The following is a 12,714-nucleotide window of genomic DNA, read 5'->3' on the forward strand; positions in this document are numbered from 1 at the left end:
CTGATAACTCTTTCTTTTGATTAAGTTTTTTGTTTTTTTTTTTACAATGAAGTAATAACTCTTTCTTTTAGCTTATTTCAATTTAATTTGTGAACTGTAAACTTGGATACGGCTTGACAGACTATCTTTTGAAATATATGTTGAGCAACATACCTTTTTCTTCTTGATTGCTACGAAAGTAAGATCGTTTTTATTATTATTTGTGGATATTTGTAAGTTCAAGTGCTCACAAAATTATGCTGTAAGATTTTAATATGTTATGTGTCAAAATTTTGGTTTAGAATATTCAGTTGTTAATAGTTCCATTCAGATGTCACCTACTGCGTGGTTGATAATTGCATTAGTTCTTTGTAACTGCATACTATAACCATAACAATAACTATGATTCAATTCCAAATAAGTTGGGGCCGGTGATATGAAACCTAAGCAATAGTAATGACTACTCTAAGATTATGAGGAAAAACATCTATGATACTAACAATTTTAGTGTCATTTTTAACGTATACATGATACGACATACTATAATAAAAAAGATAATGATGGAGGTTCATAAGAAAGGAGCCGAAGGTTCTCCATTTGAATTTAGTTAATTATGTTCTTGAAAATATAGTGTATGTATCGAAAATACGAATATTACCGAATGATCATATGTAAGCTTAATAAAATAGTTCAATCCCGTGCGAAGCACGAGTAATTTACCTACTTATATTTAAGCTTGTATTACAATCATACTACGACTTTGTCTAATTTCCATCTTAGATTGTGAACATTAACTTTATACGTATGTATCGATATTTAATCTTTCATGTATAAATTATACTCTATACACTAAATCATCTACCGTAGACACATATATGATCTAGTCAAATATTTTATTGAAATTGAATACACAATTGTTCTATTAAGAAAAAGAAGCATGCTAAAGCCACTGAGCAGTAGCGTACTGTTCAGAGAATATGGTGCTTATAAACATTCTTGTTTTTTCCTCTCTCCTACCTAATGACAAATGTTGAACCCTCTTTGACTTCTTTGTGTGTTTACGTTTCATAGTAAAAGCGCTCAACTGCATTTTTTCATCTCTGACAATCTCTAGGAGCAAAACACCAAAGCTGTAGACATCAGATTTCTCAGAGAATAGTCCTCCCATCGCGTATTCAGGTGACATATAACAACTGCAACATATATATAAGTCAGTATTTGAGTAACTTTTTTACGGTCTGAATGCAGAAATAGAGGAAATTTTTACTATGTTCCGACAATTTTCCCTCTTGAGTCACTTGAAAGGTTCTAGCTAAGCTGAAATCTGAGATTTTCGGATTCATATCATCATCTAAGAGAACATTGCTGGCCTTCAGATCTCGGTGAATGACCCTTAAATTACTAGATAAAATATCATCATCTAAGAGAACAATACTACTACTTCTGATGGCCTTCATATCATCATCTAAGAGAACATTACTAGATAATCTTTTGACAGCTATCACTTGTTGATATCCGTCGATGTTGTATCAAAAACACCATTATATTTTTCTGTAAATAAGTTGCAATCCGTTGTTACATACCTTGTTAACAGGGCCGAATCCCCCGGCCCTGCTCCAATCTTAGTTATCAGTGATAATTGCCAATTTAGCAAAATCAATAAGAGGTACTACTACTTCTGATTAAGTTTGTGACAATGATTGCTCATTCCACAAGTTGTCTGTCGATGTATCACCTGAATTATGAAACCTACCAGACGGCACGGGGTCTTCTATTCTATTTCTTCTACTTCCTGAAAAATTGTAAGGTTACATTCACATATGGAGAAACTAGGAATGTTATGAAGTACTAAGAATTATGAAGATATGATCTGTGATGTTATAGAAATTGATTGAACATAAAATTTGGAAATCTTCCAACAGCTTCTTTAAGCCAATATTACAGACAGTCAAAAAGAAAAATAAAATTGAAAAAATTATTATGATTCTAGTAATTCACTAAAAGGTAAAAAAAGAATTTGAAAAAATAACACATTTAGCAGATTGGAAGAGGAGCACCATTCCAGCTCTTGAGACACTCCAACAATGGATCAATAATCTGTCCATTACACATTGCTGTAAACACCTTGTCAATCTCCTCACCGGGTGATCGAACTTTTTCACCTGTCAACAATTCTGTTCCAAGTTCTTGTCTCACCAATCTGTACAATGGGTATGATCTGCATTCTGTGATCCTGTTAGGAATTGAAGGGTTGTCACTTTCAACAACAGCTCTTACACTCTCAACTTCTTTAGGCAACACAGCGATTAATTCGTCCTCGAACGCTCCAATCTTTTGGAAGATTGAGCTGTTGAAATGCTTCTCACTTTCACCATTCTTCATTGCTTGATCAACAAGGACTTGTCTCAGCTTCTGCATCAAAGGGTAGTTGGAGCTGCAGGGGTCATCTGCATAGGCAAACAAGTATTCCCTGTCCACGACTCGAAGCAATTCCTTTTCGCAGAATCTTGCTGGATGAAGTTCACCATTAGCACCCATTGTCAAAGTTCTCTTAGCTACTTGGCTAACTGTGTTCTTGACAGCACTCTTCAAGTTCTCCTCCAAATGCCGTAAGTCTATAGCTTGGCAAAGCGCCACAAGATAGGTTGATGACATTAGCTTCAAGATATCAACAGCCTCGGCTGTTTTCCTGGCTGAGATTAAGCCCAAGGAATTCACATCTTGGTTGTGTTGCTCAGCACTTTGGACATGGTTAGTCACTGGATTTGCCAAGAATTGAAGTTCCGAGCAGTAAGAAGCCATCGCAATTTCAGCGCCCTTGAAACCATAGTCCAAGCTTGGATTCTTTCCTGCTGTCAGATTAGATGGCAACCCGTTGTTGTAATAGTCGTTGACAAGCTCTGAGAATTGGGCAAACATCAATTTACCAATTGATGCAAGGGCTAATCGTGTATTATCCATGGAGACACCAATAGGGGTGCCTTGGAAGTTGCCACCATGTAAGGCCTTGTTTCTTGAAACGTCGATTAATGGATTGTCGTTCACTGAGTTAATCTCCCTCTCGATCATCTTAGTTGCAGCACGGATGACTTCAATTTGAGGGCCAAGCCATTGTGGAGATGTTCGGAGAGCATAACGATCTTGCTTTGGTTTTTGAAGAGGATCCATTTCATGGAGCTTCTGAGCTGCCTTCACATAAGAGCTTCCATCCAAAATGTGTTCCATAATAGCAGCAGCCTCAATCTGACCGGGGTGATGCTTCAACTTGTGTGTCAAATAGTCAGTGAATTCGGGCTTTCCGTTCATCACTTCAGCAAAAATCGCTGATAAAACTTCAGACATAACAGCAAGAATGTTGGACTCAAACAGGACTATTGATGCCATAGCAGAACCAACTGCTGTGCCATTCACAAGTGCAAGTCCTTCCTTAGGCTGCAACTCGAAAAATCCACCAGTAACACCAGCCACACGGAAAGCTTCCTCAGCATTAAGTTTCTCACCGTTGGGTCCAACAACCTTGGAGTTAGGCCTGCCAGTGAGCAAACCAGCAATGTAGGACAAAGGTACAAGATCACCCGAGGCAGTGATCGTACCACGGAGGGGCAAACACGGGGTGATGTTGCTGTTGATCAACTTAGTAATTGCTTCCAAGATTTCAAATCTAATGCCAGAGTAGCCTTGAAGCAAAGTGTTGATCCTAACAAGCATAGCTGCCCTTGTTGCTGAATGTGCCAATGTGTGAGATGTTTCTGTTCCATTGCCAAAAACTCCAGCATTCAAGAACCTGCAAAAATATCATATTCATCAAGATCACATTTTAACTGAATTCATCCGAAACATCTACGCGTAATATCACACAATACATACAAAGTAAAATTTTATTTCATGTATAAATAATAAAGGGTAAAGGCTCAAATATGGCATCAAAACTTTTTTTAGTTAACAAATAATGGCATGGATGAGGCTTTTTTTAAACGGAAATAGCATAAATGAGCTAAACTTTAAACGGATGACATAGATGAGCCTTTTTCTCAAAGTTTGATGGCATATCCCAATAATAAATAACGAACTCGTTTACTGAAAATCTTGCAGCTGTCATTGGAGTACCAACTATATATTGTTTTTAAATTTAGATAATGCAATTAATCAAATTTGTTACTTAGCTAAATTTATAATCAACAATGGTTCAGAATGCTATAGCTAGAAAACAAGAAACATAAAAATGTGTGTCATCATAAAAAAAACAAAATAACTTTTCTAATGGCGCGCATATGATGTCTATGGCCCGAGATTGAGCACTCAAGGTAGTCGATAAGCTATACATAACAAAAAATATTAAAAAATTTATGTTGTCAGTGCGTATATAACGAAAAAAGTAGTTTGTTTACCTAATAAGTTCTTTTTGAAGAGCACCACCATTTTTTGTTCTTCTATGAGATGTTGCACCAAATCCAGTAGTAACACCATAACTATCTGTACCTTTACTCATACTATCCATCACCCAATCACTACTAGCTTTCACACCAGCCCTTGCACTTTCAGAAAGTTCAACTTTGACCCCACCATTAATTTTTTTATCAACATTTGCAATGGATGCAACTTGTGCAACAGTCAAAGTTTCACCCCCAAGTTTCACAAATGGCTTTCTAAATTCATCCACCATCTTTTTCACTTCATCCAAATGACTCCCTCTTAAAGAATCAGCAGCCATTTCCCAATTCAATGGATCATAATCTGATTTCTTGCACAAATCCATTGCCACTTCTTCTACTTCTCCATTAATATGTTCATTTTGTGCAATTGATGGTGCCATTGGATCAAGAAAATGGTTAGATTTGTAATGAATAAATTTTAGTGAAGAGAAAATGGTTAGAGTTTATTTGTATATATATAAAAAAATGTTGTGAACTTAGAATTTTTTTTGTTTTGGTTGTGGTAAGATGGGATATCATGTGGTGAGTATAAATAGAGAGGAACAAATGATGGTTGGTAAACAAAATATGTGAGAGGGGGTTGCTAGGAAAAAACTAAAATGGTGGTTGTTGAAGATTAATAGTACGTCCTCCCTCCGTTCATTTTTACTTGTCATTATTTGACTTGACATATCTATTAAAAAAAATAGTGCTATAGCCATTAATTGATGTTAAGTAAAAATAAAAAAGAATATTTTATTTTAGAAATAAATGACAAGTAAAAGTGAATGGAAGAAGTATTATGTATAATCAATTTTATTATAAGTTATGAACGAATATATTTTTATCAAACTTTAAATTTATATAAAAGAAATGGATTTTATTTATATTGGTCAATATTAATTGGTCAAAATCCAGTATGAGTCAAACTTAACAACTAAATATATAGTGCAAACCAAGTGATTTCTATGTTACTGCCATATCTTCTTGTTTTTTTATAAAAAAAATAATATATTTCTAAATTTGACTTTTAAAATAGGGTAGGAAGGTTGATAGAAAATTGCCGGCTTTGACTAGGAAAACACTTGAAGAAAATAAGATTATAAAAATTGAAGAAAGTTTCTTTGTGAACCAAGTGGGTCTACTTTTGTTAGGTTTTGTTCCATATATATCCATTAATTAATTTAAAATATGCTTCAAATTGCATTCATACTTGAGTGTTCACCTATGAGTGAGTTTCAACTTTATTGGATTGGCCAATTATTATTTTCTAATCTTTTAACTAATCGACCTGATTAATTTTATTTTTTGTTAGGTAGGATCAATCTTTTAATTTAATCGACCTGGTTGTATAACTTTTTGAGACATCTCCTTAGTAAAAGATCATATTTTTATTTCTTTTACGATTTATGAACTATTCAAATCATAATTTAAATATTTTTTTAAAGAAAAATGATAATTGTTTTTGAGAAATGTTGGATCACGATTTAAAATTATGTAATTTATTATGAATGCTAAATGACTGTCTAATGCTTTATTTTTAAAATTGAGCAATTCAGGAGCAAACATTAAATTTGAATTTTACACTGTCCGAAAAAAAACTTCTCAAGAAATATATTTACACGTACTTAGAAAATCTAAATTAACCTACAAACAATACACAAACTAGTTCAAAATCAAGATCTTTAATTAATTAAAGATTAGTCAATATATCCTTTAAGAATTGCTGCTACATATATTCTCTTTCATTTCAGCGTACCTAATTAATATATGCCTATTTATTTGATGAAGCCCTTCTAATTTCCTATAGAAAAAAAAAGATTTAACTTTATCATAGTATCTTCTCCAATTCGAGTTTTCTTTCCAACGACACCAAGTTTGCCTAATTACGCGTTTGGAGTAAAAGGCTATGATTGTTTTACTGGAATATACCCGGGCTGAGAAATTCGGCAAGGTCACATGCTCAATTGGTGAAACGCCGAATTAGCTTGCCTAAATGTCCCGAAAATCTTAAGTCTTTGTCTATTTGGGCGATCTAAATTCCAATTGGGTGAAATGCCAACTATTTCGGTGAGAAGATCTCCAGATCACCGATTTGGTCGACGAAATTCATTAAAAGGTCATTTTTTATTTTAATGGTCCTCTTACGTTTCCAGAAGAGTATTCTTTAACTTTTACCCTCAATTAACTTCCCTAATTCTATCCCATATCCTAATAATCTCCCTATTCACGCTCAACCCTCAAACAAATCAATTTTGCATTTTTTAAGTTCTCTCAAAGAAGAAGCTAGGGTTCTTCAACTTCAAGCTTTATTTCAAGGTGTTAGAAGAAAATAGTAAGAAGTAGAATTGAAGAAGAAGATGGTTTTGAGGCGTGTAATCACTTTCTTGAAAGAGATATTGCCCATGTTCATATTGGGGTAAATACAAATAGTTCTCTTCAAGGATACAACAAAGCCCTTTGTTTATACATGCATATTTTTCTTAGGCTACTTCTAGAGAGTCTTTATATTTATAGTACTTAAGAGATGACTCTTTATAAGAGTCATGTTCTTTCATGAACATATGATTTTTCATAAAAATCATGTTCTTTCATGAACAAATAACTTTTCATAACAGTCATGTTCTTTCACGAACAAATATGTCTGTTCAATTTAAGACCTCTATATATTACAAAATATCCAACAATTCCCCCACTAGTTTATAATGTTTCTCATAATATCTTGCATACAAAGTGTAACATCCGACAATTTAAAAATGAATATGAAGAAGCTTGAAATTTGGAAATAGTCTTTTTTTTGAAAAAAATTTAAAATCTGGAAATTTGGCAGTCCAGAATCTGGAAAATTTGGCTAAGTTCAAAAATTTGGAAATTTGGCTAAGTGTGGAAATCAGTGAGTTTTTGGCCAACTTTGAGCAGTCATAACTCCTATCTCAGGATGAGTTAGGAGTAGTTCCAGTTATGGTTTCGAAGCTTGTGGAACGATCTTTCCAACTCCACTGAGTTTGCTCAATTTCGAGTTCGTATGAGCGAGTTATGATCTTTGAAAGTTGGGCAGTTGGCAGGGATTCCGTTCCGGAAATTTAAGGGCGTTTTGGTCTTTTCACAAATCATTTCTTTTGAGCTTATATTGTTGTATTAGGCTGATATTTGGATCATTCTGTCCCATTTTGAAAGAGAAAGAGTTAGGGTTCAAGAGAAGAAGAAGAGAAGAAGGAGAAGAAGAAGAGAAGAAAGAGGAGATCAACAAGATTGGTCAAGATCATTGTGGATTTTCGTCGGGGGTGATCCCTATCAAGGTATGTGAGTCTTTAGTGTGGGTTTATCCTTTCCCCCCACATACCAAGCTCGTTTTTATGATTTGAGAAGAGATTGGAGTTGTTGTTGAAGTTGTTGAAGTTGTTGAAGTTGTTAGTTGTTGTTGATGTTGTTAGTTGTGTTGTTGAAGTTATTGTTGGTTGTGGGACAGGATTGGGCTGTATATTTGAGTTGTGATCTATTGTATGTTGAGAGATTGATGATCCTTAGTGTTGGTTGGTTCATACCCCCACACACCAACTCGTTTTTAATTCCAAGAGAAGATTTATTGGTTGTTGAAGTTGTAGTGGTGTTGTGTTGAAGTTCTTGCTGATTTAGTACAGATTTCTGGCTGTGATTTTTGAGTTGAATCTATTGTATAATAAGGGTCTTTATGGTTCTAAGTGTTGCTGCTGAAACCTTGAGGTTGAGAGGGTTTAGAATTGGAAAGAAACAAGGGGAAAAAGTCGGATTTTTGGGGAAAAAGGGGTTGGGCTGTTGCACCTCTCCTAGTGCCAAGGACACCAATCCTTCCCTTTCATTCACCATTTCTTTTTTCATACATGTTCCTAGGTATTATACCTATGTTTCCTAGTTGTTTCCAACACTCCAAGGTACTTCCAAAAGTCAAGTAAAACTACAAGTCAAGTGAAGTTAGTTTCCAAGTCAAGTGAAGTTAGTTTCCAATTCAAGTGAAGTTAGTTTCCAAGTCAAGTGAAGTCAAGCTTAGAAGTAAGTAAGTCAAAGCAAGTCTTTAAGGTTTTCCAAGAGTCTTCATTGAGCGTTTTAACTTCATTCTAAGGCTCAAGTTCCAAGTTAAGTATTGAGTTTCAAGTCAAGTCAAAAGTTAAGAGTTTCATGTTAAGTTAAGAGTTTCACATCAAGCCAAGAGTTCAAGTAAAGTAAAGAGTTTAAAGTTGAGTTCTTTTCTCAAAGTTATTAGGGAACTATGTATTCCCAAAGAAGTTTTAAAGAAATGTTTTTACATTTAAACAAGGTTGGAAACTGAGATTTCCAAAAGAGCCTTCGGGCTAGTTTTTGAGTAATTATCTCATATCAGCAGGAAGAAATATGTTTTAAAAACATAAGAGCCAGTACATTTTTGGGAGTAGTATCGAGCACCGAATTGGGGGAGCGTTCAAAGAACCCACAGCCCCCATAGAACCATGTTAGCCACCATGGGTAGAAAAGGATCATACTTTTTAGATGAATCCTTTTCAGATTAGACTAGTGGATCCATTAGGCAGTTCAGGTCTTATACCTTTGGCCGGGTATAAGATGCTCTGGCAGCGTGAGGTCGATCGCTGTATCATCACTATAGCTCTTATGTGATGGTTGTCGGTTAGAGAAGCTCCCACAGCAGTTATTGTATTTTTCATACACAGAGATTATTGTATTTTTATATACATCAGTTCATTGTATTTCTATATACATTTCAGGCTTATTGTATCTTTGTATACACACAGAGTTTATAGCATGTTTTAAACAGTCTTTCTTTATATCGCACTTGTTTTAAATTGCCTTATATTGAAAGAAGTCAGTCAGGTTGAGTTGAGTTGAGCCAGGTAAGCTATTCAGTTTCTTCCAGATTTCCTTCTAGCCTCTGTTGCTTAGTTTTCCAGCTTGCATACTCGTACATTCCATGTACTGATGCCAGTTGGCCTGCATCGTTTGATGATGCAGATTCAGGTACCCCGGATCAGCATCCTGCACGTCGTTGATCCAGCTGAGCACTCCAGAGTCAGTGGTGAGCCTCCTTGCATTCCGGAGGACTCAATTATTTTGTGTTCTTAGTTTTTGTTTTATTAGGATGTTGTGGGGTCTGTCCCAACATCCATCTCAGTATTTTAGAGGCTTCATAGACAGACAGTCAGTCAGTTAGTTTTGAGTCTCTCATCTATATATATATATGCAAATATTCTATTTTGAGATTCGAGTTGCCTTTATGGCCATATTTTATAAGTTAAGTTGTTTTGTAATATTGCATTGCATTGAGTTATTCTGTTGAGGTTTCCGCTGAGTTAAGAAAGCCAGGCCAAGGGTTCGCTTGGGGCCAGAAATGGTCTCCGGGTGCCGGTTCCGCCCAGGGTGTAGGCTCGGGGCGTGACAAACTTGGTATCAGAGCACAGAGTTCAGGAGTCCTAGGGAGTCTATGAAGCCGTGTCTGTAGAGTCCTAGTTATCGGTGTGAAGCGCGCCACATCTATAATTGGGAGGCTGCAACATTTAGGAAGATTTCTCATTTCTTTCACACTCATTTCATGCGTTAGAGTTGATCTCTAAAAAGTTTCTTTCTAATCCATGCTTGCGCGTGTTTCAGATAGTCATGCCTCCACGAAGAGTTGGTAGAGGGCGTCTTCCTAGACGTTATGTTGATGAGCAAGAGTTACCCTATGCAACGGGAGTGCAAGATCAAGGGGAAGTTTCTAATGCCGAGTTCAGAGAGGCAATTAGAATGTTGAGTCAAGCTGTAGCAAATCAGATTGGTCAGCAAAGAGGAACTCGACATGAAGGAGCTGACACTTCAAGGATTCGTGAGTTCTTGGGGATGAATCCTCCGAGTTTCATGGGTTTGAGCACTACTGAGGATCCAGAGGATTTCATTGAGGAGTTGAAGAAGATTTTTGATGTGATGCATGTGGCAGATATTGAGCGGGTTGAACTAGCTGCTTATCAATTGAAGGATGTTGCTAGAACTTGGTTCGACCAGTGGAAAGGGGGCAGAGCTGAGAATGCACCACCTACAAGTTGGGCCGATTTTGAGGAAACTTTCTTGGGGCATTTCTTTCCTCGAGAATTGAGAGAGGCCAAGGTACGTGAGTTCCTCACACTTAAGCAGGAGTCCTTGAGTGTTCATGAGTACAGTTTGAAGTTCACACAATTATCCCGCTATGCTCCGGAGATGGTTGCGGACATGAGGAATAGAATGAGCTTGTTTGTTGCTGGGTTGTCTCGGTTGTCGAGCAAGGAAGGTAGGGCTGCAATGCTTATCGGGGACATGGACATATCAAGGTTGATGGTTTATGTGCAGCAGGTTGAGGAAGAGAAGCTGAGGGACAGAGAAGAGTTCAGAAATAAGAGAGCTAAGATCGGGAACGAGTCCGGGCAGCAGAGAGGTAATTCAAACCGTTCCTCCTTTCAGCAAAGGCAAAAGGGACCTGCTCCATCATTTGCTAGAGCACCTGCACCCAGATACAGAGGTGAATTTAATGTTCAGAATTCGAAGGACTTCAGGGCTAGACCAGCACAATCTTCGGGTAGTGTGGCGCAAGGGAGTAGTAAGCCTCCTGTTTGCGCCAAATGTGGTAGGAACCACTCAGGTATTTGTCGAGATGGCTCCATTGGTTGTTTCAGGTGTGGTCAGAATGGACATTTCATGCGAGAGTGTCCAAAGAATAGGCAGGGTAATGGAAGCAATAAAGCACAGTCTTCTTCAGTTGTTCCACCAGACAGGACGGCACCTAGAGGAGCTACTTCTAGTGTAGGTGGAGGAGCAAACCGCCTTTATGCTATCACCAGTCGCCATGAGCAAGAGAATTCTCCGAATGTTGTCACTGGTATGATCAAAGTCTTTGCTTTTGATGTGTATGCTTTGCTAGACCCAGGAGCGAGTTTATCTTTTGTAACTCCTTATGTTGCAAATCAGTTTGAGGTTCTTCCTGAAAGACTTTGTGAACCCTTTTGTGTTTCTACACCTATTAGGGAGTCTATTCTAGCGGAAAGAGTTTATCGTGATTGTCCTGTTTCTATCAATCACAAGAGCACCATGGTTGATTTGGTTGAGTTAGACATGGTAGATTTTGATGTCATTCTAGGTATGGATTGGCTTCATGCTTGTTATGCATCGATAGATTGTAGAACTCGAGCAGTCAAGTTTCAGTTTCCGAATGAGCCAGTCATAGAGTGGAGTAGCAGTTCAGCAGTGCCTAAGGGTCGTTTTATTTCGTACCTTAAGGCAAGAAAGTTAGTTTCGAAGGGTTGTATCTATCACTTAGTCCGAGTTCATGATTCTAGTGTTGAGATACCTCATTTCCAGTCAGTTCCTATAGTAAGAGAGTTTCCAGAAGTGTTTCCTGATGATCTACCCGGAATTCCTCCTGAGAGAGAGATAGATTTCGGCATAGATCTCATTCCAGATACTCGTCCTATCTCTATTCCGCCATATAGAATGGCACCAGCAGAGTTGAAAGAGTTGAAAGAGCAGTTGAAAGATCTCCTAGAAAAGGGTTTCATTCGACCGAGTGTCTCACCTTGGGGTGCTCCGGTTTTGTTTGTGAAGAAGAAAGATGGTTCCCTTAGAATGTGTATAGATTACCGCCAGTTGAACAAGGTTACCATCAAGAACAAGTACCCTCTTCCGAGGATTGATGATCTTTTCGATCAGCTTCAGGGTGCCACTTGTTTTTCAAAGATTGACCTCCGATCCGGCTATCATCAGTTAAGGGTAAAGGAAAGTGATATCCCAAAGACAGCTTTCAGAACCAGGTATGGTCATTATGAGTTTTTGGTCATGTCCTTTGGTTTGACTAATGCGCCTGCAGCTTTCATGGATTTGATGAATAGAGTCTTCAAACCTTATTTAGATATGTTTGTTATTGTCTTTATTGATGATATACTAGTCTATTCAAGGAATGAAGAATATCATGCTAGTCATCTCAGAACAGTTCTTCAGACTTTGAAAGACAAGGAGTTGTATGCTAAGTTCTCTAAGTGTGAGTTTTGGCTTAAGTCTGTGGCATTCCTAGGCCACATTGTGTCCGGTGATGGAATTAAAATTGATACTCGGAAAATTGAGGCAGTGCAGAATTGGCCTAGACCCACATCTCCAACTGAAATTAGGAGTTTCTTGGGATTAGCTGGCTATTATAGAAGGTTTGTTGAAGGGTTCTCGACTATTGCATCTCCTTTGACAAAGTTGACTCAGAAGACAGTGAAATTTCAATGGTCTGAAGCTTGTGAGAAAAGCTTTCAAGAATTGAAAAAGAGATTGACTACAGCTCCAGTTTTGACGCTACCAGAAGGTACTC

At 37.2% G+C, this 12,714-nt stretch overlaps 2 protein-coding genes across 2 annotated transcripts in view; both read right to left on the reverse strand.

Moving 5' to 3' along the window:
- The window catches only part of LOC125810374 (uncharacterized), a 100,738-nt gene that overhangs the window by 48,127 nt on the left and 39,897 nt on the right, over positions 1-12,714 (reverse strand). The window lies entirely within an intron of this gene.
- Positions 1,997-4,896, reverse strand: LOC125810370 (phenylalanine ammonia-lyase-like). Its single transcript, XM_049489869.1, has 2 exons — positions 4,368-4,896; positions 1,997-3,763 (listed from the first exon to the last, which is right to left on the reverse strand). The coding sequence occupies exons 1-2, from the start codon at positions 4,790-4,792 to the stop codon at positions 2,014-2,016; spliced, it is 2,175 nt and encodes a 724-aa protein (XP_049345826.1). The 5' UTR covers positions 4,793-4,896; the 3' UTR covers positions 1,997-2,013.

Source organism: Solanum verrucosum, unplaced genomic scaffold (assembly GCF_900185275.1).
Source record: "Solanum verrucosum unplaced genomic scaffold, falcon-dt-bn FXZP01000038.1, whole genome shotgun sequence".
Lineage (NCBI taxonomy): Eukaryota > Viridiplantae > Streptophyta > Magnoliopsida > Solanales > Solanaceae > Solanum > Solanum verrucosum.